This window comes from Ambystoma mexicanum, chromosome 13 (assembly GCF_040938575.1).
Source record: "Ambystoma mexicanum isolate Mex_15411 chromosome 13, UKY_AmexF1_1, whole genome shotgun sequence".
Lineage (NCBI taxonomy): Eukaryota > Metazoa > Chordata > Amphibia > Caudata > Ambystomatidae > Ambystoma > Ambystoma mexicanum.
This window is the reverse complement of record NC_090938.1, coordinates 640,575,441-640,603,200: the sequence shown is the minus strand read 5'-3', so window position 1 is coordinate 640,603,200 and position 27,760 is coordinate 640,575,441. Positions and strand designations below refer to the sequence as shown.

The following is a 27,760-nucleotide window of genomic DNA, read 5'->3' as shown; positions in this document are numbered from 1 at the left end:
CTGCAAAAATAATAGTGTGTGTGCATAAGTGAACATAGTAAGGAAATTAAATGGGGTACAGCATTGTTCGTGTTGCGAACGGACGACGCTTACCCGTGTGATCTGTGTGGGCAAGTGAACTCGCACACGCAAATCCGCGCATCGTATCTCATAACAGTCTTTATCCAAGAATCGGTGAACGTGCTGTAAAAGAAATAAGATGTGGACTCTAATTCAAAATCTAAAGGACGTATCCTAACCTTACTGAGCGGTGGTAATGCTCATGGCTACTGCTCACCTCACTCTGGTATGCAGCAACTCGAGGAGCTGGAACCTGCACGCGCTCATGGCTGGTTATGTAGGGTTGCCATGCCGCCTGTGGAGACTCCTGGAGCTGGTCACACAAGTGGGTGTCTCCTTGTTGCAGACGCCTCGCATCCCAACCTTACCAGTACAAGAAAGGTTGGGACGTGCAGAGCACCAGTGCTTGATCCTAGTTACAAGTCTAGGAAGTTGAAGCCAACTGCTACAGTTGTTCAAATGTGGGAGAGAAAAAACATTCATAATGATCAGCGGGCTTCTTTCTCCTCCGGCAACCCTTTAGCCTAGTCCTTATTCTATATGAATAAGGTGTTTCCATTCAAATATGCATCCCAGTTCTAATCCCGTGCCTCACATATCTTTAAAGCATGAACATTTTTGCAGGCACAAGCTGTTATACTGCCTCAGTACATTACTAGACCGCATGGTCATGCCTTTCGAGCGTCACTAAAGGCGGAGCAAAGGCCAAAGGCTTGCCTGAGTGGAAAGAAGCCTGCTGACTCGCGTTGTTTTTCCTCCCACATTTGAACTGTAGCAGTTGGCTTCAACTTCCTAGACTTGTAAATGGGATCAAGCACTGGCGCTTTGCACGTCCCAACCTTTCTTGTACTGGAAGGATTGAGAGTCGAGGCGCCTGGAGCGGGGAGACGCACCCACCGGTGTGACCAGCTCCAGGTATCTCCACAGGCGCCATGGCAACCCTACATATAACCCGCCATGAGCATGCGCGTGCCAGCTCCTAGAGTTGCCACATACCAGCGAGGTGAGCAGTAGTCCTGAGCATTACCACCGCTCAGTAAGGTTGGGATACATCCTTTCTATTTTGATTTTAGATTAGAGTCCACCTTCTTATTGATTTTTTTTTTTTTTTTTTTTTTTTGTTTTTTTTTTTTGTTGCAGCACATTCGCTTGATTCTTGGATAAAGACTGTTATGAGATACGATGCGCGGATTTGCGTGTGCAAGTTTACTTGCCCACACAGATTACACGGGTAAGCGGCGTCCGTTCGCAACACGAACGCTGTATCCTATTTCATTTCCTTACTATGTTCACTTATGCACACACTTTATTTTTGCACACATTTTATTTTTGCAGGCAGTTGGCACAGGACAACTCTACCGTTTGTAGTAGAGTTCAATCGGTGGCCAGTTGGCCAAGATATTGAGGTACCCCTTCAGACTTGTATCAAACAGACTTTTCACTAACAGTTGCACGCAATGACATTATTCTTTTCTTATTTTCTTTCCTTTTTCATCTTGATATTGCTACACATTGAAAACGGGGTATGTACATGTTTACCATATTTTACATTGCCTTGATTGCCTCTGTTTCTATCGCACATTGCTTTGATTGCATTTGTTTCTATTGAATGATGCCTATTATTGCTACTGTACTCCATTTACTTAAAACCTACTGTATTTACTAATAGCGCTCATCCCTGACGAAGGAGCTATAGGCTCCGAAATGCATTGACACATGAGCCTGTGATACACAGAAGCCACTTTGGGCCTCCTTCTACTAAAAATTAAAGCGTAAGCTTGTTTGTAGAACATCAATGATTCGTTATTTACTTTGAAGGACATTAGCAGTCCCAACAGAGCAAGAAATATTAACATTGTTATACGTTTATGAAATTGAACAGTGACCCCCCATACCCACTTAATTGGACTATGCAGAAAACTATAGTTCAGACTATAATTGAAATTTGATTGTAAAAAATAGTGGTGCCCGTCGCTCTTTTTCTATTCCCTTAGTCTTGTTATATTTTTATCACTTTTGGAAACTTTGTATCGTACAATGGGGTACACTTTGTGTTTTACCCTAGACAAACACTCTGAGGATTTTTGATTACTCTAGGTGTGCCTAAGGGACAAGCTGGTGGCAGGAGTAACTTTTTGCTTTTTTTTGTTTTTTTGTTTTTGTGTATTTTACTTTAGCTTTGCTGCGTTTTGGCTACCTACTGCTCTAGTGTCCAAACATGGCAGTGCCACAAGGTTTTTCATTTGTTTCTTGGCTATCTTTTAACTAACCCTCCTGACCTGTGAAGACAGGAAAATCCTTATATAGACTTCCAGTGCCTGGGAAAGCTGAGGATTTTCGCGGGCTACTAGAGGCCCATGTGTGTTTGCTGCCAGGAAGTGGGCTAGGGCTGTCTGGTCCCAATCCACAAACTGGGTTCAATGTGTCTGGTATGCATGAGCTGTGCCACCAGTGGTCCTGATTGGACCACTGCTGGGGGGGTGTGTGGGGGGAGTTTCAGCTCTTACCTGCTTTTTGAATAGAAAGCAGACCCCTTGCACCTATTCAGAGATCCTGGAAGAAACCTGAAGGAGCCAAGTATCCTGTCCAGGTTGCAAGACGTGGGCAAGGAGACCATGGACCAGTTATTAAGAAGGCTTGGCGACGAACATCTGCTGCTGGCCAGGAAGAGCCCCGTTTTGTAGGTGATCTACAGCAGTCCTGCAAAGGGGCTACGACCCTTGGAGTGGAGGGGGCATCCATTCTCAACGTTGGCTCTGAGTCCTGCAAAGAACAGCCCTCGGAAGTACCTCGGGATAACCCAGTGGCTGCCCAGCTCAGAGTTTGGGCTACCGTGCTGCAGACGCTGCCATTGAGGTCTGGAACCTTGGGGATCCACAGCTTGTGCTACAGGACCCGCCTCTGCAAAATTTCATGGCTCCCGCATCAAGGGGACCCAAGATGAGGGGTGACGTCCGACTGGCAAGTGTCCCCCTGTGTCACGTACATCGGTGGCCGTCGTCCAAAACAGCTTTCCTGCAACCACTCCTGTGCTGAGAGGGGCCATGTATAGAGTTCTTCTGCATCCTCCATCCTGAAGATTTTGCACCAGCATTTGTCGCAGACCGAAGTGCTTGAACCTGCAACCCCCTGGGCATCAAGGACTGTAGCTGAAGGCGCGAAAAATGATGTTGGGCCCTCTTCTGTAGACCTGCCAAGGCCTAAGAAGAATCTGGGTAAGGGAGGTGTGTTGTAACAGTATTTCCCTGAAACCCTAACTCCCCTTTAAAAGTTTGCTAACTCTTAGAACCGTTTAGCTTTGTCATTGCTTGTTCGCACAGGCATTCCGAAAGTGGGGGACACTTTTATTAGCTAGAATAACTTGTCCTCTACCTTGGAACTCTTCATTGGACCCCAGAAGCTCTACACTATTTGTTTCCAGTCTCTCAAAACGTTTGGGCACAAGGCCCCATACATTTTAGGGATGGACTTTTACATTTAGTGTTGTATCTCTGTGGACCTGTAGTGTTGCATACTAATACATATCTTCCTTTGCAGTGGTTAATGTATTTTGCCCTACTCCAGTGATGTATATGAATCTTTTATTTAGTCTTGTGTGATATAATATGCTAGTAGTCATTTTTCATAGTGTTATGACCATAAATAAATTTATAACTGTTTGTCTAAGTGTGTTCCTTGACTTTTCACGGTCTACTCATTGAGGACCCCTTACAGGCTCACCATCTCTTGAGACATGGTGGCCTTGACCACTGGCCTTGCTACCTTGAACTGGTTTGGCTACAACTTCCAGTCCCTATTATCTGTCCACCAGACCAGAGGATAGAAAATCATTCCTAACAGCCTGGGATTTCTCGTTTTTCACCATAGCTTCTCTTTTATGGTAATTTTCCTGAAGTATTTTTAGTGACTCATTGTACTATTGATCACTCTTCGTAGGTTTTTAAATTATTTTTACTGGGGTAAAATGATCAGTTATTTCTTAGTAGTGTTATATTTTTCTCATATAATTCTGAACAATTTAAGTTGGCATTCAGTCCCTTTTTAATAATTGATCATTCGTGATGTCTATCTTTTGGTTCGTGCACTGCGGGTGCTAGGCGTAGAAGGGTTTTGAACATCTGCATAAGAAACGAGAAAGGAAAAAACAGTGGTCAGACCATACAACAGGAAGGTTTTCTTGGTCTAACAGTGTTTTGCCTCCATTATAAGCCATTATTATAGTCGTTTGTCTGCCTTTCGGTGAAGTTCTTTTTAACCATTTAATGTAAACGTTTTCGGGTACCGTTAAATGTAAAAGTGAGATGGAACTAGTTGTAAACCAAGACTTGGTAATAAAAAGATCCAATTTAAAAGCGCTAATAAATTCATTAAGATTTGCATTTTCAACAGCTGATCGGGCATGATGAATTCAGCCTTCAATGTTGTATTTTTGGAAATCGATGATTGAGACGAGTCACTAGGTCTATCTGTGCCTAAATCTGATTTTATTAAGAGTACATAATGCAGGAGTTCCAAATGTGTTAATCAAGGCATTTACTGTGTAATGTAGCATAAGGTTACTAACTCAATGATTTGTCAGCAATGAGCAGTAAAATGAGGACTGCAGGCCGTGACTAGTTGAAGTACATGGGAAGTGAAGTGGAAATGATCCTTAGCCACCTGCAGCCAGGCAGCGTTCTGCATTGATCCGGCATAACTGGCTTCGCGCCAGCTCTGTGCTGATGCGATTTTTCTGTCCCTGCGGCACGGTGGTACTGCCCAATTGCAAAACGCTGAGCTCGGAAGCCTGGGAGATGAAGTCCAATCAGCACAGTGCAAGTGCAGAGCACTAACATAAATACATAGCCCACGGGTGGACAAGGATTTTCATAATGCAGACTTTTAAACTCAAAGAGAACGTACCAGTGATATGGGCAGCACTGGAAAGTGACATTGAGTCCCAACAAATGGGTAACCATGCAGAGTGGGGGGCGCAATGAGGGGAGGATGTTCTCCTCGTGGTCTGGCCTGTCCTTTTAGAGATTGATTTTTACAATGACTTGGAGAAGATTCTTGTGCTGTTGGCATATTAAGAATGTGCTTTGGAAGTCCAATAAAAACGCCCCACAAAGCCTTTTGCTTGGATTCGTCTGCGATATTTGAAGCCAGAGTTTATTGAACACTAGCGCTGCAACCAATTTAGCAGCTCAGTACTACTCCCCCATCCTTATAGCTCTATGCCAGCCGTGCGAGAACTACAGTGAACATGGTTACTTGAACCCCTCACTCCTACCACAAGTGTCCATTCCCTAGGACCGCCAATATAAAGCTGCTTAAAGATATTCAAGACATTGGGAGATTCGCACTCGTCAGTCACTCCCTTCCTGGTGACCTCCCGTCCTGTATCTTTTTAGAAATGCTCCTTTACTGCATGAATGGGTGTGACGCAGCCTGTGACATTTCATGTGGAAACCATCAGGTTCTATTTTGATAGGGGGGTGGGGAACAGGAGGTTCTGGTTTGCAGAAGTCTTTAGACTAGAAGTGCCTGCTTAGGGACTGTTAACTTGAAATCTTCGCTTCAGCGCCTTGATGCCCTAGGGTTTAGTGCGCCCTACAAATGCATAAATAAACCACTGTTAAGATGAATTAACTCCTTTCTGTCGTCCTGATGCCTTATTTTACAAATTTTCCAGCACATGGACTGGCCCTGCATGGAGTCCGGCCCAGAGCATCTCCTCTGTCCTCATTTCCATACAGTCTCTGATGACAGAGAACCCCTATCATAACGAACCTGGCTTTGAGCAGGTGAGACTATTCTTTACCCTCTGCCCCTCTGGCTCGTCTTATTCCTGATGCATAGTTGCTGTACCATAACATGCTCTGACTGCATTAATTGTTTAAACATAATACACTATTGTAATTCTAAAGCTCGGGTATGTATGTTCACCCTTTTCAGTATCGCTTACTGAGTCCCGTTTCTTTCTGTTCCTCACAATTCTTCTTCCATCTCCATTCGTGCACAGCTACTTTGATTTTTTTTTCATTGTTTTGTGGTCCTAGTTATTGGTCTGTACTGAGACAATCATTATGTTAACTGGTTTTCTGCTAACTTTCCCGTCTGCTTCTGTACAGAACTCTGCTCATACAAAGACACGCACAGCAAATTTGGGTCTAAAGCCTAATCTTTTCTTATAATTTCAGGAGAGGCACTGCGGGGATAGTAAAAATTATAATGAATGCATCAGGCATGAAACCATCAGAGTGGCAGTGTGTGACATGCTGGAAGGAAAGTGCATGTGCCCAGATACATTAAGGTATGTTAACCTGACCGGCTGTTGGGGGCGGGAATGCGGGCTCCTGGAGGGATGTGCCAGACAAGCTGTGGTAGTAAATGTGAGAAACATTGCTAGACATGCGATTAGTTGGTTACTCTGGGTGCCAAGCAAGCTGCTGTGGCATCTGTAAGCAAAGGAGGCTGGCGGGATGGGTGGAGAGTGGGGGCTGGAGGGGGTGGCAGTGCATGCCAAGGAGCTAACGGGAGGATTGGGGTATTCTAGCAAGTTAAAGTGAGGGATTGCGGTCTATGGACCTAGCAAGTGGGCCTGCGTGGAAGGAGTGCTTGCCAGGCGGAAATGCTGCACAGCTGAGTTAGTTATTGCGAGCTACGCTATGCATGCTTTGGGCATAGGTTATGTAAAGTACATGATAAATGACCTTGAATAGAGAGTTTGTATTGTGGGGCCAAAAATTGACATTAAAGCTCAAGGCACTAGCCCACTGTTGTACAGTGGGGGCATGTTCAGTGCAGACAGGTGGGGTTGAGCATGTATTTGTCATTTTATTCTATTAGTAAGATTAGATCTAGAGCTTTGGGGGGAGTCGCTCACTGTAGTATGTAGTGTATAAGACTATTTATTTTTGCTCTTACCGGAAACTGATGGATGAGTGGTTGATATGAAGTAGTTGTAGAGGAACTCCATCCTTCTTACACATCAATTGGTCATTTGGTGAGGGTCTGTAAATGTAATGGCATTTACAGGCCACCTTCATTGAGGCATGCACACATAGGTCAGATCGGCCCCGATTTGGGGAATTATCTGCTGCGTTGCCTCCATATATAAGGGGAACATTTAATCGTGTAGTCGGTTTGCAGGATAGTGTCTGGATAAGAATGCAGGTGATCAACCTGTAGTACTGCAGTATCTGGAAACTTTTTTATATTGTTTTTACATTGCAGGGGTGAGAGCACTTGGTGCTTTATGGCTCCCGAGATCTCTAATTTTGTCATGTGGACTCACAAAATCTACTTGCCTACTTGCATTGGTGAGGAGATTTTATGGAGGGCGAGTACCATTTGCGTGGTACCTAACCTTTCTGTCGAGTACTGTGATGTTGGAAACCTTTATTTGACATTTACTGCAAATGGCAATAAGTTTCACTGTGCATGGCTGGCCTTTGGGTGGCAGCATTTAATCAAATATGAAGTGTGCTCATGGTGACGCCCACTATTTTATAGAAAGCACTGGTAAATATTTTGTTACCCGTCACCAAGGGGCAAGTGCATTTCTCTTAAGTAGATTATGTAAACTAAGAAATTTGCCCTGCAAGCCTAGTGGGATTTTAAAGAATTTGCAAGGCTTGAACAAGAACATATATTTTTTGTTGATGGAGAGGGGGTGGCCTCTGGATTATCCTTGCAGTAGGTGTTCTGGGAGCAAATTCTTTTTGCGTGATATTCCCTCGGTTTAGATGCTGCAAAATCTACTGCTGGGGTCTTGAAGAGTTGCTGTACAGTCCTGCAAATCTGTGTGTGAACCTTGATGATTTCTGCCATGTGGAATGCCTGGGTGTAGCATAAATATTAATACATCCGGTCCTGCTTTATCATCCACTGATTTTGTGCTTTCTCACAGGGGAGTGATGGAGAAATCTTTCATGGAATATTATGATTTCTACGAAGCTGCGTGTAAAGATAGACTTCACTTACAAGGACAGAGCATGCAGGTATGGTATCCAGCCGCCAGTGGTTGCATTTTTATCTACTGTTTATGCAGTTCATGGCCCGACTGCACTGTGAGTGGAAGTTGTTTTAATCATTTGAGTGAAACTGTATCTAGAAGCATCAGCACGTTGTCATTGACTTTTATGTATACATACAGGTTGCAGACCCTGGCATTTTACCTGAATAGCCCTGCTCCTTTTCAAGCCCATTAAAATAATTGGCTGGGGCGGAGAGGGTTGCCAGGTGGTTTTGTTTTTAGAAAAGTGAAGTTTCCTCTTAAACCTACCATAGGACAGGGGGTGTCTCACTGTTCCTCCTGCATATCTTTATACAGTTCTATGTCATTCATCCCCATTTTTTTCCGCTGTTTGCTGCTGACATTTTTGGGCTGAAAAACTCATATTTTTTATTGGAGGGGGGGGGGTGTCCCCTGGCCCTTTTTACTGCCGTATCCTCCAACCACAGCATATTGTTCGAGAATTTTGTTTTTGTTTTGCTTTTTATTTTTATTTCTCGGCCAAAAGATTAAAGAACGTCGTACCCTTTATACAACGCCGACCCACACCATCTGTGTCTGGAGTGTTTGGACCCAAATAACTCTTGGGCCCTTGGTACAGTCTAATTTTCACGTTGTGCCCATCCAACTCCATTCTGTCACTAGGATGACTTCTCTTCTCATGGCCACTTTGGACTCCCAAATCATGGTCTTAGGAAGGCTGTGACTATATAAGGCACACACTTCTGTTTAATGCTTAACTTGTTAAAAACAGCCTCGTGGATTCTTACTAAATATCTGATTCGATGGATCGTAATTGTGATCTTGTAATTTTTGTGATTTGTAAAAGTTACTACAAATACAATAAAAAAAAATCGTCAAATCACTGTTTTAATAGTACGGAACAATCCTCTGTTCCTGATCACAAAATGGCTGCATGAGCATCTAGCGTTCTAAAATAGAGAGCTGTCACCAGCCAGTGAATTATAGCAGAGCAGGGCAACTTGTGTGTGGAGGACTACAGACTAACTTTGGGGCACCGGACCTTAGGGTCTTATCGACTCCCAGAGACGCTTGCAACGTTACATCTCTAGTAAGGCCCGGGATTGTGACACACTGGGGAAAGCAGTCCGAGAGCCATGAAGGGATGAGTAACACATTTTAGGGGGCTAACTGAGTAATCTGTTAGGGATAACGTGTGAACTAATGTCACACCCACTCCCTCAAGGCTAGGAACTGGTTGGGAACTAAACCTTAATGAGAACATAGACTGGTGTTAATCTGTCATACAGTCTTGTAAATCCATCTCTGGGTTACCATATTTTGGCCCAACCATGTTCTCTGTTAACGGCAAGCCCTTGTACTAATGGTCCAATTTAGTAGTTTGGAGTTTTACTTTCATGTTAAATAAGCCATTTTAAGGCGCTTATGGTCAATTTGGATTGTGAAGATAGATGATTATCATTCTTACAATTGTCTAATTTGGCACTTTAAGTGTGTTCTGATGGTGTTTAACAACCAGCTGTGATGGCCTGCTCTTATTGTGAGCTCGGAAGCCATTTATTCACATAAGGCTTTAAAAACATGAAATAAAATAAAACCCCAAAGATCCTGTTTCTGAATGGTCAGTTGCAAGACGGTCAGTTGCACGATGTAGAGTTTGGAATAGTTGGATGCCTCCAGGATTTGAGCCGTGCACACCGCTTCCTCTAGTCCCGACCTGTTTTCTGGCAATCGTCCATCCAATAGACGTGATGGGGATTGGGAATGTGGTGATTTGATTTGAGAGCAACTTTTTTTGGCAGTTAGTATTCATGTCGTGGTAGTATCTATTGAGGCCAAGTACCCAGTCTTTGGAAAGTGGCAGGTGCATTCTGTAAACCAAATGACACAACAGGCAGGCCCCTGTGTGGTCAGAATGGAGATTTCCCCTTGGCATGGCCTGTCAGGTCAATGTTTGCAAATAGTGACGTGAGGTCAGAGCTGCTCCAACTTTACAGCTCCTGTTTTGTCTTAGAGCCTGTCAGCTAAGGCAAACAGTGAGCATGTGTCTTGGTGACCACCTTCAAACCTCTGTACGCCGTCGAATTGGCAATCGGAACAAGAATCAACATCCTGGCTCCCTCACTCTAATGTGGACTCTTACTTTAATGCACACCTGATAACTTTTGCTCTTACTGCAAATGCATAATCAACAAGCATTGGCAAGGCCAACAGTTTTGGTTTTTGTGTAGGCATGAAAAAGGCAATTGCCAGGCATTGCTTTATTGGTAATAACTGACCATTGATGGCCGTAGCTCCAAAATGGTGAGAAACTGGGCATATAATGGCAGTGCTTAGCAAATGCCTAAAACGTACACCCGCCAACTCTACTGACTTTGCCAATGATTATTTCTAACGGGACACACGAATTGTGCTTATAAGGCTGAAGGCAGACCTGATTAAGACACTGGTATTGCGTATACAGCTCCAATTAAGTCATTAACTTTCAGGAGCCCGCTTTAAAAACATTTTTTTTAAAAAAAAATCTGTGAAGACTGCAATGTTTGATGGTAAGGCTCGTTAAATTTAGCTGCGAGATTACAGGCGGATGTGTTCTGGGCAAGAAGTGGGTGGGAATGGCCATAGGGATTAGCATGGCTATGGGGGAAGTTGGTGGGTGGGTAAATAAATAACCAAACACCAACCAGCTTTGGTATCCCTAATTTGCCATTTCTCCCTAGTTGTACTCTAATGCAATAGTTTTGCCTTATAATGGCCAAAACTAAAATATGACTGGGGCGTTCACTTGAGTCGATTTAGTACGTCCAGCTGGACAAGTGGGTACAAGAATGTCGTTTACTCCTGCCTTTCTTACAGTTGCTCTTTGATGTCACTGATTAGGTATACGGTTGGGAATGGTAGTACAGGCCCCTCGGCAAAATCCTCCAGACAAATTGCAGAGTGGAGGTTTGGGGACGTCTGTTTCTTTGTGTGGCAACAATACATGAACTATTGGCATGCTTATGATTGCTGGTGCCTTCGACCAGGGTTAGATTCTATGATTAGGCTGCTGACTGGGAGAGGATTGCTCTCAGCAGATATATGGCGAATGCTGGCGATTGTTCATGTCTGTTTTAGTTCTATATTTTTTTGGTTGTGGCAAGAGTGGCTTTTTCTAGAATGAGACCACGGATGTGTCTCCCAGGTGGATTCAAAGCCCAATAGAATTGTCCATCCTTTTTCTACAGTCCTAATCTGTGTTTCTGTAGGACACAATGCATTTATCCTTCGAATATCTGTTTGAGGGAGGTTTTTTCTCCTACCAAGGGTGCCCAGTATAGTCTTAGCTATTCATGTTTTTTTTTCTTTATTCACATCAAGACTTTAGTGTCTTCCCTATCAGTCTTACTGGATGGGGGTGCGGCTAGCTGGCGAGCCATGAGGACGTAGCCCTCGAACGCCTGTTGCTGCCTGTGATTTAGCCTGAGAATATCCTGCCCACAGAAAACCAACCAAGGAATAAAGCATAGTTCTCCAGCATGGGGTCTGGCATGGATTCACATGCTCATGAATATTCCCTGTCGTCAGGCCGGGAATCCTCGGTATAGAAAAAAATCAGTATCAGTTTCGTTTCTGATCTGTCTTTCTTAGTAGTAACCAATCACTGATCTCTGGGTCATACTGCCCCAGCCAATGACTGCCCTCTCCCTAAGCCCCGCCTCTGGCAGCCATCCTCAAATTTTTACCGCACGTTCAAGTGTTGGGAGTCCTCGTGCTGTAGCTCTCGAGCTTTTGCTGCGTTTTTGCGCTTTTTTCAGGAGATTTTTCTCATTTTTCGGTTAAATAGAGCCTCAAGCTCCACCGTTTCTACATCCGTTCAACGGGGATCCGTTTCGGAGTTTTCTACGCCCCTCAAGGGTGAAGATTTTGTCGAGTTACGCTTTTGGAGGATTCCAGAAGTTCCAAGGCCTACCCCGGACATGGCCCAGGAGAAAGGAAGCTCTACACCTGTGAAGCTGTTCAGGACCAGCCCTGGATGCGAGCTTCAGAATGTTTTCAAGGAGGACGAGCATTCGTTATGCCTCTACTGTCTCCATGAGGACAAGACGCACACGGAGAAGGACTGTGCATTTTGTGGGAACATGTCAGAGCGAACCATTAAGGATCGCCACCTCCGTCTCGCCAACTGGCTGGAAGGGAAGAGCACGTCAGACGAGAAGAAGAAAAAGAAGTCTGAGCGGTCTTCTAAGTCCTGTGAGGGCGCCCCGGCGACGGGGGCCCAACAAAAGGCCAAGCACTTTGAGTCCGCGGGCACCGGGAGCGCCGAACGGTCGGGCTCCTTGGCTGCCAGGCAGGGCGCATCCTCCACGGTGCCATCAACCTCTTACCTGAGCCAGAGCGTTGGCTCGTGGAAGTCTGAGAACCCGGTGAAGCTTCTGGAGAGGCCCCGGTCGATTTCGAAGATTCCGGCAGAGGGGTAGCGAGGCTCGGACCCTCCCCCCAAGGTGAAGGCCCCAGGCGTACAGAAGGCGACGATGGCCTTAATTCACCCTGCTAAGACCTCGATTGAGGATGTCGCAGCGGCCCTGGCTCAGCCTGTGGAGGCTACGCCAGTGGAGGCAACCTCAGGACCCAGAGTCTCCCTGCCACCGCAGAGGGAGTCCTCTTTCAGGCCCATTGAGAAGACCCCCACAAAGTCCTCGTTGGAAAAGGTGGGGGAGGGGCAGGTGGCCATCGTGGATACGGACACAACCTCTGAAGAAGAGCTCATCGAAGTCGTGGAAGAGGCCCAGCCCATCGGGAGGGATCCCGACGAGAGCGACGGTGTCGCCGACGAGGTTCCTCAAGAGCCCTCGCACCTGTCGTTTCTGGTGCCGCAGGACACTTGGGTGGCCATTTTGTCAGCGATTCAGTCCTTCTGCTCGGAGATAAGGATAAGGTTGCCCCTCCCCCCCCCCGACGGAGGTACCTGAGCCAGACCCGACGGGGGAACCGGAGCCAGGACCTTCGGAAAGTCCACCGCATAAGAGGACGACGCATCCTACGCCACCTCTCCCACCTCTGCGGCCTGCTACCCACGGGGATGATACAGGCACGGACACGGCTACGACAGGTACAGATGACGACGGAGGAGACGACGGGACGTGTCCCCCGTCGCCCCCTGCCCGGACGTCCCTGCCCGACAAGATTGGATCCTTTCATACCATGATTTCCAGGGCATCCGAGCTCTTCCAGCTCTGCCCAGAAGAGAAGGAAGGGTTCCTTTACCAACGGCGCGAGGCTAAAAGGAAGACTGTCCTCGCCGTACCACTTCTTGGGATGAGGGGCTCGCCCTCCTCAAGAACCCTGCCACGGCGCCAGCAAAGAGGGACCGGTACGAGAAGAAGTACCGGGTCCCCGACGCTGCCCCCTTGTGCCTTCGGGCGCAACCTACCCCAGATTCGGTCGTTTCGGCGGCCGCAAAAAAGAAAGCTGGGGGGGGCATCGGCCTCGACATAAACTTCCCCGCCGGACGGCGAGGGCAGGAAGCTGGACATGATGGGATGACGGGTCATCTCTTCCGCAGCGACGACTATCAAGGCGGCCAATGCCCTGGCTATCGTAGCCCGCTACGACAGGGAGTTGTGGTTCAAAATCGCCCCGCTGTTGGACTTCCTTCCGGACGCCAAAAGGGCTGAGGCCCTTGAAATCCTACAGGAAGGTGAGATTGCTTCGGACCACGCCATCACGGTGGCAACAAACATCGCCGACGCCAGTTTCCGTCAGTTGGGCAACAGTGTTTGCCTGAGACGAGGATGGCTCAATTTCCGCCAGGACGTACAAACCAAGGTTTTGGACATGCCCTTCGACGGGAACAACCTGTTTGGTAAGGCGGTTGATGAGTCCCTTCAGGCCATCAAGACGGACACGGAGACTGCCCGGGCACTGGGAGTGCTCCAACAACGACGGCCGTCCTTTCGGAGCTCCGGAGGCAGACAAGGTGCCTCCAAGGGATCCGGCAGTGACTCCTCCACGTACCGTCAATCGGCAAGATCTTCATCCCAGGAAGCCTACAGGGGACGCGGCAAGTCAGGTGGTGCCCGTCGTCGTCGACAGGGAGGTCAAGGAGGCAAGACAGCCTCCAAACAAGATTGAACCGACCGTGGGGTCGGGCCCCCACCGAAGCACCCCGGTGGGAGGCCGGCTGGCGAGGTTCGTCGGCGTGTGGGAGTCCATCTCCACCGACCGTTGGGTGCTGGACGCCCTGGCCCAAGGGCATGCCCTAGAGTTTCAGAAGAAGTGCCCTTGCGTTCCACCCATAGCCAGGAAGGAAAATCGTGTCCCTCAGCTACTGTTGGAAGTAAGGGCGATGCCATCGAGCTTGTCCCAAAGAGGCTTCAGGGCTCCAGAGTTTACTCAAGGTACTTCCTCGTAAAAAAGAAGATAGGAGGATGGCGCCCCATCCTGGACCTGCGACGACTGAACAAGTACATCACGGCACAGAAGTTCCGGATGGTCACCCTCCAGCACGTGCTGGGACAGCTGGAGGAGGGCGATTTCCTGTCATTGGACTTGGAGGATGCGTACTTCCACATCCCCATTCTAAAAAGACACCGAAAGTTCCTCAGATTCGTGGTCCAGGGGCGGCACTACCAGTTCAAGGCCCTCCCGTTCGGATTGAAGTCGGCACCCAGGGCGTTCACCAAGTGCCTCGCACCGGTGGCGGCGCGGCTGCGCCTACAGGGGATCCATGTCTACCCCTACCTGGACGACTGGCTCATGCGGGCAAGGACAAGGGAGCTTGCCGTGGAGCACACTGCGAAGACCGTCCAGCTGCTCACGGACCTGGGATTCTCCATCTTTCCAAAATCCCACCTGGTTCCGTCGCAAGTCGCCCTGTTGCTGGGAGCCAAGCTCGACACAGTGGCGCGGCTGGCCTCACCGTCGGAGGAAAGGAGAAGGACCATCCTGGGAAAGGTGCAACGTCTGCTAGCCACGGACGTGGCCAGAGTGAGGTCTATCAAGTCCCTCCTCGGGATGATGTCCTCCTGCATTTATCTGGTGCGCCTTTGCAGGCTTCGGATGCGCCCCTTACAAGAGTTCCTCGACGCCCGGTGGGTCCAGTCGACGGGCAGCTTCGAGGACAGGATCCCTCTCAACGAGGCGTTCTGTCAGGCGATCCGGTGGTGGGGTACCCGCTCATCTGTCGCCGGGCACATACTTTCAGACCCCAGCTCACCAGGTGACTGTGACGACGGACGCCTCCCTGGAAGGTTGGGGAGCGCACTCCAGAGATCTTCACGCGAGAGGCCTTTGGCTCCCGGAGAAGTCACTCCACATCAACATCTTGGAGCTCTGCGCAGTGTTCTGGGCCCTCAGGTCTTTTCTTCCGTCCCTCAAGGGCAAGGTGGTGAGGATCTTCACCGACGACACCACCACAATGATCTACATCCGGAAGCAGGGCAGAACCAGATCCCCTGCCCTATGCAAGAAAGCCCAGGATCTGTGGCATTGGGCCGTCGCCCAAGGGATGTTTCTGGTGCCTCTTCATCTGGCGGGAATAAAAAACACGATCGCCGACTCACTCAGCAGATAGCTGCGCTCGTGCCACGAGTGGGAACTACGCCAGGATCAAGTGGATCGAATCTTCCGACGATGGGGCGAACCCCAAATCGATCTCTTCGCGACGGCGACTAATTCCAAGTGCCGGAGGTTCGCCAGCAGGTTCCCCCAGCCGAGGAGCATGGGCGATGCTTTCTCGTTCCCCTGGGACGGCCTATTTCTTTATGCGTGCCATCCGCTGCCGTTGCTGCTCCAGCTCATCAACCAGCTCAAGAGGTCCCGGTGCAGGATGATCCTCGTCGCACCGGCGTGGCCGAGACAGATCTGGTTCCCGGACCTTCTGGACTTGTCAACGTCCACACCAGTCAAGCTGCCGATGGACGCAGATCTTCTCTCCAGAGAAGGAGGCGCCATTCTTCACAACAACCCGGAGTCGCTGAACTTGCAGGCCTGGCTCCTGCAGCACTAGAGTTTGGAGGGTACGACATCCCGGCCGACTGCAGAGAGGTTCTTGCAAAGGCCAGGGCGTCCTCAACTCTCAAGTGCCACGGACATAAATGGAAGAGGTTCTCTGTCTGGTGCCGTGCACAGAAGATTAACCCTCTGCCGATTACGGCCCCTCAAGTATTGCCGTACCTACTGTCATTGGCTAAGGCTGGACTAGCTCACGCTTCCATCAAGATACATCTGGCCGCCATCTCACGATACACCAGAACTACGGGACGGGCGTCCTTGTGGTCTCATCGACTGGTGAAGGAATTTATGAAAGGATTGATCCGATCAGTCCCGCCGGTGAAGGCCCACGTGGTGCTGACCAGGCTCATGGGAGGGGGCCCCATTTGAGCCTATGCATTCGGCACCGTTGAAGTTTCTGTCGTGGAAGACAGCATTTCTCGTGGCCATCACCTCCGCACGACGAGTGGGAGAGATCCAGGCCCTATCTTGCAAGTCGCCATACTTGATGATTCACAACACGAGGGTGGTGCTGTGGACGCACCCCTCCATGCCCAAGGTGCCGTCGGACTTCCACCTCAACAAACCCTTGGTGTTGCCAGTTTTCTTCCCGTCTCCTCCTTCGCCGGCTGAAAGGACTCTGCACTCACTGGACGTAGCTAGAGCGCTGAAGTTCTACGTGGACCACACAAAGAGTTTTCGGAAGACCTCACAGCTGTTTGTGAACTTTGGGACTGTGAATCAAAGGAAGGCTCTCTCGAAGACTTCCATTTCCAGATGGCTCTCCGGCTGCATCATGCACTGTCACCGGTTGGCAAACCGACCGCTGCCCGGCCGTCCGAGAGCTTATTCGACTAGAGCGATCGCTGCTACCACAGCGTTCCTGTCTGGTGTGACCCTGCTGGACATCTGCAGGGCTGTGACGTGGAGGTCGACGCACACCTTCACAAGATTCTACTGCGTCGATCGGGACTCCAGGGAGGAGTCCAGGGTCGGCCAAGCAGTGCTGCGCAACCTGTTCGCTTAAGGTGAGCCCGGTGAGGAGGTAAGAAATGCTTAATGTTGAGTTTTTGTATTGCTTATGTTGAGCCTGTTTCCGCCTCCCGTGGTTGTGCATGTGTGTACTGCTATGTATTCTCTTCTTCATGAGCATTTGAATCCATGCCAGACCCCATGCTGGAGAAGGAACAAGTTGCTTACCTGTAATGTTGTTCTCCAGCATGGGTCTGGCATGGATTCACATGCGAACCCTCCCGCCTACCCCTCTGTGGCTCTTCACTTGGTCATACTGCCACTTTACGTGCTACCAAATCTGAGGATGGCTGCCAGAGGCGGGGCTTAGGGCGGGGGCAGTCATTGGGTGGGGGCATTATGACCCAGAGGCCAGTTATTGGTTACTACTAAGAAAGACAGATCAGAAACGAAACTGATACTGATTTTTTTTTTCTATACAGAGGATTCCCGGCCTGACGACGGGGAATATTCATGAGCATGTGAATCCATGCCAGACCCATGCTGGATAACAACAGTTACAGGTAAGTAACTTGTTCCTTCTGGAACTTTGCAGGAGCAGTGTGGGCATTGTTCCGATTCTGAACGGGGGAGTCTTGTAACCCTCATCCTTTCTCCGAAAATCAGACCCCTCTTTGATGAAGTGACACTGAGGTGAGGTGACAGCCTGCGGAGGACAATGTGCCAGGGTCTGCCTCCAACACATGAGGCATGAAACATCGGAGCGCGGTCTATGCACCTCCTAGCCATTGAGGGGCACGGCCGTGAATTGGAGGTTGCGCTGCAGCATCCGGGGGGGACCAGCCGACACCGTTGCTGAGGTTGTATTGAGCAAAGTAGCACGGAAGGGGGCAGTGCAATTAAAACGCAGCAGCCCTGGCGATCCATATCTTGCACCACTAAAGAACCACCGGTGGATGCGGGGGTCATCTGCCCCTGCTCCTTTCACCTACCTGACATTGGCCGGCATCAGGATTCACCTGGGAGCCTCCATGAGTAGACGCTGGGTGCAGCTTGGAAGCAGTGTGGCGCGCGTGAAGGCTCCCGGGTGAGGCGGGAAGTGGCGGACATAGGTGTCCCCCTGCGGGGTAGCAGTGCAGGACACAAGGTTTCTTCTTGCCGTCAGGCAGTTTACCCTCTATGTGGAAGGCCAGGAGCCGGGCACAGGTGAGGGGGGAGGCCCCTGTGCACGGCCTAAGACTGGGTGCTGCCAGCAGCAGCAGCCCACCTTCTGCCAGTTAGTCCCGGAGTGTGGCAGGGCTTTGAAGTGTTCGTTGGGGGCTGGTGCTAAAATTCTCGCAGTGCTTGACACCTGGAAAACATGATCACCTGCAAAAGAGTACAGTCCATGCACGGAAGCTAGCCTCTGCTGTTGCTTGGAGACCGCTGCTGGGTTTGGGAGGTTGCTGGGTGGGGGGGGGGGAGACTTACCGCAGTGGAGGTTGGGCACATAGAACAAAGTGCAGCGAGACAAGGTGAGGCACAGCCTGGAGCTCCAGCCTGGGCTGCTACAGACAGGACGCATCGACATCCGGTTCCAGTTAGGACCCTCAAGAAACATAACCCGGCTATGTGGCGGGACATACCTACAAGGAACGTCCACATTGAGTGTCCAAGGGGGCAATCCCTGCCCCCCATCCTGCCATTGTGCCCAAACCCAGGGCCACGAGGAGGAGGGTCCCAATCACGCAGGGGGGACATCCAGGAGTACCACACAGTGAAAACAGCCCCGACTTGCACCATTCTCTTGGGCGCTACCTTTCAGGACAGCATGTGAGGAAAGCGATACCAGCCGAAAAGGACTCCTTCACGACTACCACCAAGCACTCGCAGACCCCGGTGCTGACTGCCTCCCTGATGAGGGGCACCCACCACCAACCTGGAAGAAAAATCTTGGCGGTTCTCATGGTGGTACAAGGCTTCAGAACGGCTCTGGGGCTGCATATTGGACATGTCTGAGAACTTTATCTGTTAGAGGGCTCCTGGAGTGCGTAGAGGGAAAGTCCATGGAGCTCTTTCTGGGGTCATGGCTGCAGGACAAACTGTTATCGAATGGCCTCTCCAAGTGGTTTGCCATGGAGAGGGCACACCGAATTCCTGCAAGCAGACTGTTACCCAGCGCTGGACCTCGCCCTGCGATCGCTGGGATCTTTAATTACAGAGATCGGGACGCAATCCGGCAAAGGGAAGGCGGTGCGGCCCGATAAAGTATGGGCAGCAACACCGTCCTAATTTCCCTGGACTATATGAAGCCAGTCCAACGCCAGCGGCAGAACTTCCAAGAGGTGAAACGGATGCTAAGGCAATGGTGTGCACTGCATGTTGCTCTTCCTGGCTCGTCTGAGAATTTTACAAGGCGATTGGGCACTGGTTCTGTAACTCTCCTGGGGAGGCCTGGCACTGATGGGAAACAGTGAACAGCTGGACCACGGTACCGCAGACAGAGCATCTTGAGCGATCCGTCCCCTCCCGTGGAGCTCGTCGAGGAGTTCAGCCCGGAGCTGGAGAGAACAAGTACAGGGAGGCACTGTCAGACAGGATCATGGTGGTGCATGATGGCTCTCTGCAAAGAGGGAGGCGAATACTAAAGGTGGAGCAGTGGTTACTGGCTCGGCGGACGATCACGCCTACGGAATAGAATCTCCAGAACATATGGAATGCTCTCCTGCTCAAAATGCTTTAATGACAATAGAATGATGTAGAGGTCCTGACTGCGCAATACCAACCGATCGACAGAGGGCGGCAGCAGAGAGGAGCGGGGAACTGTGACCCGAGGCGGTAGCAACTAGCTGCATAGGACCTGCAAGCTCCCGACTATCCCCCGCCCTCCTTGGGGTGGGGGAGGAAATCTACCCCAAGTACAGGCCGGTTGCACCCCCTCCCAGGTGACTGGAGGGGGAACGGCCAGCACACAAGTATTCAGTGTATACACCCTCCTGGTCAGGGCAAGTTCCTAGTTGAGGGACGGGGGGGGGAGGGGGAATCGGTGGGGGGAATAATGTCTCCAATTCTTATTGGAGAGGGGTGGAAGGGGAGGCAGGAATGGGTATGGGGGCGGAGGGGGGGGGGCAATCTTCAACTCAATGTCAGCTACACCAGAAGTGGAGCTGGGGCCCTGGGGGGAGGGCGGAGAAGAGGAGTGAAGGGTCGAGATTCCCTAATGTAAAATGAGAACCCTCACCATTTTAACATGGAATGTGTGGGGAATGGGGCATGCTAAGAAGAGGAGAGATACTGGGCTCCCTGAGAAGGGTGGGGGGACACATGTAGCACTGTTGCAGGGGACCCATCTGACGCCAACAGGATTTGACTGGGTGAAAGTGATTTGGGGTGGGGAGGTACATGGATCACACTTCACCACCTATTCTAGAAGTGTAATGATGTGGGTAGCGAGAGGGATGCCCTTGCAGGTCGCCAAAGTCAAACGGGATGAGGAAGGTAGAATTTTGATTCTTCTGGGGATCCTGGAAGGGAGGGAGATCTGCATCATTAACTCCTATGCCCCAAACATACACACTTATTTCCCAGGAGTGGTACCATTATTGGGTGATCATGTGTATATGGAGACATTATTATGGGGGGCGACTTTAACTGCCCGATGCACGCACGATTGGACAGGTTAGGCCCCTGTACAGTGCATAAACCGCTGGCAATGAAGTCCGTCAGCGCTCGGGCTTGTCAACCTGTGGCGCGAACCGAGGGGAGAGACGCGGGGCTATTCCTTTTAGTCCCATCCCCATTGAACTCACTTGTGTATAGACTTTGCCAGTAGGGATCACTCCTTGGGATACTGTGGACCATTTATCTGGAGAAAACCTTGTCAGCGCATGTCCTCTTGTGCACCACAATGACGTGCGGGGGAAAAGTGGTGCAATATCCACATGGCTTGGGGCGGAGGCTTTCTGGGACACACTTCCGAGAGGACATATGGCAGGCTATCACTGATTACTTTGCCCTTAACAGTCGGTGGGAGACTATGGGGTCCTGTGGGATGGGTTTAAGGTCACTATTTATTTTTTTTGTTTTTGGTAATAAAAATTACACCTTTACAAAAAAATGTTTTAGCAATTAGCATCTCTAAACACTTTCCATATCCAATATTAAAAATTAATTCTAATATTTGCATAAAACAAAATGCCAGCAAGTAAATCATACATTCACTACAAATTAAAACATCACAACATAACATACAATTCCTCACACAATTCATCACTATACAATTTAAAACAACAATTCAGACAAAGTTGCGAAGTCGGTTTCGTTGCAATTCCAATGTCCTTTCCATTTCTAACACCAGTTCACTAAATTCATCCGTGAGGGTGTCACATCACCACTAGGGAAATGCCCAATTCAAATGTGGTAATCATAACTAGCTAAATCGCAGTATGTGTCAGAAACATATCAAGATACTCGATACCTTAAGAATCCTACCAAGGATCAGCCGCGATGAACCAAGATTACTTCAGCTTCATAACATTCACCCTGATACCAACCACAATAGGGGGAATTACAGATGTTAGTAACCACCTACTTCACATATAGGTCCTTTTGCAACATACAAGATATCATTTAAAATTGAAAGCTCATCCTCAATCATATTTACAAGTCTCACAGTTGCCAACATTATTGGGATACACTGGCCCCACATACAACGCAGCCAAATCATATTACGCTCAAGATGAGACTTGGACACCAAAAAGGAGCCCAAACAGAGGAGCCTTTGTTGTTCAAGGTGATCACAATACATGAACAGGTGTTCAAGAGTTTCAGACTCCTCTCAATTGGACCAAAACCTACAATGGTCCCAACTTCCCATCTCTTTGAACCCTGACCAATTATTGATACGTGATCCCGTATGGATAAGATCCAACCGGAATCGCATGTATGTCCTTCTGGCATTCTTGTCCGGAAAGCACAGAATATAGGGCAGGCGTGGGGAAAATGCATGTCTAAATTAGGCATATGTGCCAAATGAAGTGTAGTCTGCAATTAAGTCCGAATTATGGGCCCATGCATTCCTATAGAACCTAGTTTTAGCTCTCCCCGGAGTGACAAATCAAGTCCTGTTGTGACATATTCAAGGTACTCAAAATTTCAGACATGCGTATTTTAAATTTTGAGATCGATTCTGGCTGGTCTGCTTGAAGCATTACCCTGAAATCCTCATAGAGAATTTGGCGGTGGCAAAAGCATTTTGCAGTATGTGTTAACCATACGCCATTCATGTTTATCCGCCAGGGAATATAGACCCAGTTCATGTAACAAGATGGCATTAGGCAAGTATCCGGGAGACCAATACTTTTTTCCACATTTTTCCGTGCAGTGTATTCAGGATGGGACCCATATTCAACAGACAGACATCGAGACTATACAGTAGGATAGACTCTACTTTCATAGTGTAGAAGTATAACAAAGGCATGAGAGAGTACCTACAGTACCTGGAGTAAATGATTCTCATCTGGGCAGACAGATGATTCAGCTTGACGGTCAGTATACTTCGCCACTTTGCGAGAGACAGTTTGATATGTGGTAACCCAGGTAAGTAATCTCTTCCATGATGACTATAGGTTTGAGATTTACAACATACTTGAACCTTATAGGTTTCTTCTTCTTTGAAAAGGCTATAATATGAGATTTAGCCGAGTTGATGGTCAAATTATTAAGCATACAGTAATCTTGAAAGATGTTTAATTTGATCTGCAGCCCAAAGGGTACCTTATCAAACAGGATGACCTCATCCGCAAATGCCAACCAATTCAAGCGCAATTTGCCCAGAGTAACCGGGAAAACGTTTTCTCCCTCCCCATATTTTCTCAATGTCTGCCAGATAAAGATTGAAGAGTACTGCAGCCAAATTGCAGCCCTGCTTCACTCCAATTTCCGTTGGAATGCTGTCAGATAGTAGACCCTCCAAGTTAATACGCACCCTATACGATGTATTTTGGTGGAGTGCAGCAATTATTGCTACCAGTTTAGATGGAATACCATAAGACCGCATCTTCCGCCAAAGGCGGGTATGCAGGACGCTGTCAAATGCAGCCGATGAAGTCTAAAGATGCCATGTAGACTGTACCATTAGCCTGATTCCGAGATCCTGACAATAAATGGGCAAGAATGGATGCGTTAAGCTGTGTGCCCATATCCCTGTGAAAGCCCACCTGGGCTTTGGAAAATATTCCGGCAGTGGTAACATACTTCTCCAATTCCCACAAAACTAGACGTGCAAACATTTTTGCCGCGGTATCTAACCGGGCAATTGGCCTGAAGTTGACCAGGTCGTTAAGAGCACCCTTTTTGTTGATGGGAATCACTATTGCCATAAGCCAGGAGGCAGGTATGTTACCCGTTCGATATATTAGCTGATAACGAGGCAATAGATATCTGGCCCAGAAATGGGGATCATCCTTGTAAACCCATGGCGGCAGTCCATCAGGACCTGCCGCTTTAGAAAACTTTAGTTGTGCAATTGCCCAAATTATGTCACTAAATTCCCATGGACACTCAATCGGGATCTTCAAATGTAGATTCTCCAGCTCCATCCTTCTATGTGCTTCTGGCAGCTCATATTTTTCTGTGAAGAAATGCTGCCATACATGGCCAGATATGGTCGCAGTCATGCGCGCGTCCACCTTGCCTGTGGGATTTCTTAGAGTGCACCACAGTTCCCTGGTATTTCTCCTACATAGATGTTCAAGCATCTGTTGGTTTTCTAGGGTATGAGCTGCGTGACGCAGCAGTTTCACTTTGGACTAAGCTCTGTTTTTGAGTGTTTTTAATATCTCAACCTCTGCCAGATATTTATGTGCAGCATTTGGTGGCTTGGTTCCGAGGCAATCTTTAGATAAACTCACAAGGTGCATGTGGATCATCATCGAACTCAATTCATCAATTTTCTCCACATTAACAGATGGACAGTCAGCATTTGACACCAACAGGTCTCTATTTACAAGGAACACCATTTTACGACAAATGCTAGGATGCCATCTGACTGACAAAGTGTGCCTATCACTTTCCAACAGTGTCGCAGACACCAAGGTTTCATACGGATCGACCCCAATATGAAGATTCGTTTGTAGCATTCGGTGGTCACTCACACCCACATCCACAATCACGATTGGGTCAAGCAGTCCTGAACATGTCCCTGATGCGAGCATGTAGTCGATTAAGGACGAGAATTTTCCACGCTGCCAAGAAGCCTTAATGCTGTGAGGTGCAAGTGAAATCGGGTAGATGCCCCACGATTCAAAAAACTCGACCCACAATTCTCCTCTACTAGAAGCCTGTTGGGCATATAGATTGGAGTGATAGGCCGGGGGATTAGTACCCTCTATTCCCAAACAGGAATTCAAGTCTACACCAATTTAAGAGTTCATGCTGGGGGAAAGTGCAATGAAACCTTCTCCAGCATTTGAGTTAGTTCCAATAGGACTAAATCCATTGGAACAACACTGGGATTCCAGTAAATAGACAACAAAAGCAGGGCATGTAACTTGCTACCGATGGTGTACATTTCCGCCAGTATATATGTATCCGACTTGTCCACTAGTCTTGAGGACACCTTCAAACTATTTTTAATAAGAATGGCGATGCCACCAGAGGGGGGCCCGCAAAGCTGACGCCGTGCATGAACATTAAATGCAATGTAACCATCCAACACAATGTCATGCATCGCCATTGTTTCCTGCAACAATAAAATATCAGGTCTAAGATGAAACACGACCCGTTCATGCCAAGCCTTAAGGTTTCTCACGCTGCAGCAATTCCAAGATGCGACAGCGATCCCTGACAGTTATAAGTTCGAGGATTCAGGTTTCACAGAGGCTGCCACTTGAATCAGGGGCTCCAACCATGATAGACCGCTTGGCACCTGTGTCAACGCACCCAATTGTTGTGTAAGTTCATTGGCGTGGGGCTCGTATCCGGCTGTTGGCAAGCCTGCAGCCGGTTCTTTAGGTGGCGGCGGAATATAGTCTAGAAATGCCCATGCCTACTCCATATCTGAAAATAAGCGAGGGGAGAGCCCCAATAACTCAAAATCATCCGGGAAGTCCAGAATCAGTTTGGTTATTATCTGTGATTGGACTCTACATAGCACCCTATGGTTATTGTGTGGTGCTAGTTTTACCCAATCCAGGTCCTTAGACGCCAGATTTCTTAAAGAGGGAATCTGGAAAAATGAATTCATCAAAAAGGACCTGTTGATCTTGGCTAAACCATTTATCTCCAGATTGCTTACCCATCCAAGTATCTGTTTCATGTCATTTGAGATCTCTGAAAAGGACAACATATCTTGGGGGCTTTCTACAACGGGAGCCCTCCCAGTTATTTCATCCTCGGGTGTAATATGAGCCACCAGGGCCAAAGGAGCAAGTAATTCCAAAGCCGTTAGTTCTTTCCCCTCATGAGCCACCTTATCCACAGAACCAACTTCTTGTGTCACCAAATCATTGTGGCAACCCTCACGATTGACCCCAATAGACGGAGGGGCTGTGCCCTTTTTTAGAGCACTTACACCATCCGCTTCTTCCTGCGGCTGGACAGCCATTTTTTTTTACTTTCAATTTTTGGAAAAAAAACTGAGGAGCTGAGATTGTGATTTAATAATGGGAGTCCTAGGGGACTTTTACAGGTGCCACCTGTACATTGCCACTTTTCAGTGCCTTAATCTGAAGATGTTTTTTGCTTTCCTCATTCAAGTCTAGGAGATCTAATGCTAGATCATCCGAACTCACGCCAGATTTACCACTTACTGTGGGCGTGGGTTCCTTGAGAGGCTGCGAGCCATTTTCCAACTAGCCTTTTTTTTCCACTTTCTTCTGACTACTTTTGGCTAAATTTAGGCGTTTTTGGGCTCTTAGGAAGGACTTATTTGCCTTTTGAGAGGTAAAGTGCCTTCCCTCTTGCTCTGTACTGCCCATGACTAGGTCACTGTCAACAAATGCACCGGAAGCTCTAAGGAAGATTGAGCATCAATAATGTCCGTCAATACAGAGGGACTATCCGGCGGTTGACCATTACTACTGGCGGACTCCGTTCCTCCACCAAGCCCTGCGATTACTGCAGGCTGGGATTTAGTAACCATATTAAAGAGTAGATGTTCCACCTAAAGCAGCCGATCATGATGGTCTATCTCCTCGTTAATGCCATGTTCAGCAACCTCTCTATTAACTCCTTGTAACACATGCAAGTACAATCTTTGTGGTGGATATATGTGTGATGGCCCAATATCCGTTTGAGTGCCTTGAGCCCGTGAGGGAAAAACAACAGGAACTGATGTACGCGCACCAGCAAACTCATTTTTTCAAATTGAGAAAAGTAAAATGTTTTTGAATGCTCCTCCGCAAGTATGAAACCTTCCAATTTAGAGATTTTTTTCTTTCATAAAAGCTAAAGAGCCCTGCATTTCCCATATAGAGCAATGAGTTAACTCGTGGCCTTTGTCAAGAAGGTTAAGTATACGCGAGATCCCTGGGAAATTAAAGGGCTCATTCGGAAAGTTGTCAGAAGGAGAATCCTCAGGCGTCGAAGAAGCCCTTAAGTTCCCTTTAGGTGCACCTGGACCAACATCATCATTCCCCAGTGAGAAGGTTCCCAAAGCCTGGGGCAAAAAGACCCCATTTGTGTGTACACATCCTTCATGGGGATTTACGTGACCCAGGGGGATACCCCCTCCCATTCCCATAGAAGAAGACCCAGGAAGATCCCTTCCAGATTCACTATGATCTTTAAAGCTCGATTCATTAGGAAGATGGAAATGAACTTGTTCACGAAAGGGAAAGGACTTGGAGGCAGGTGAAGAAGGGCCAAGAGAGCCTCACGCGTTTTCCCAGTTCACTCATAATTGTTGGGGCAAGCATAGATGTGTCAGATACAAGGGCAAAGCCCTCCTGTGCATGTAATAAAATACAGTTATGTACATGGGACAGTTGACAATCCACCTGTCCCATCATTTTCATTGGCATCTTGGACTGTAAAAGTGGGTTGGAGCTGGCCCAAAGACCCTCCCTCTATCCGAGCGTCTGAGCCAACTACCGATCCCACCGTTGGATTAGAATCAGGTACTCCTTCCTGATCTGGAAGTACCGATACCACTGCTGCTGAAGTTGACATTGATGGGAATGATTTTTTGTTAGAAGGCAGCAGGGGTAAGGTACTATTAGCTAATTTATTCCCTGAGTTCTTTACAGGGACCTTGGGGAGGATGGCTAGCTTATTGCTGCTTCTCAAAGCGCGGCTCATGCTCTATTCCTAGTCTACAGATAGTGTAGGATAGAGTTTTCGATCACTAAGTAGTAAACTTCCCCTGCCAAGATTGACACAACTGTATAGATTGGGACAGATTAAACACTAAACATCATCTTCCCAACTAAGCTATCACAAACTCTTTAGCAAAAAGTCCACAGCCACTGCTCTGATAATTTCACTCCCAGTGTTAGAATACTGTCTGGTATTGAGATTCAACACAGAGTGGTTTAGGAACAGCAAACACAGGAGACAATGTGAAACAGCTGAGTAGACTCCAATTATCTCACCTTAAACAGAATGAGTAATCCAGCACGTAAGAACACTTTATCAGACACGCATAGATCGCATTCTCAGACCAAGGTAAGTGTCAATGAATAAACCTCTGTGTTTATATACGTTAACTCCAAAGTCAGCAGGGCAGGAAGAGTCACAACAACCTCCTGGGTTGCATGCAGTTCGAATATTCCACGATTCAAAACCCCACAAACT

General features: G+C 48.2%; 1 protein-coding gene across 1 annotated transcript in view; it reads left to right on the top strand.

The window, feature by feature from the left end:
- UBE2Z (ubiquitin conjugating enzyme E2 Z) overlaps nucleotides 1–27,760 on the top strand; it is a 125,507-nt gene that overhangs the window by 45,953 nt on the left and 51,794 nt on the right. Inside the window, exons 4-6 of the mRNA XM_069634580.1 lie at nucleotides 5,735–5,846; nucleotides 6,243–6,355; nucleotides 7,955–8,045. Coding sequence (XP_069490681.1) covers nucleotides 5,735–5,846; nucleotides 6,243–6,355; nucleotides 7,955–8,045 — 316 coding nt within the window. The remainder of the gene's footprint in view (nucleotides 1–5,734; nucleotides 5,847–6,242; nucleotides 6,356–7,954; nucleotides 8,046–27,760) is intronic.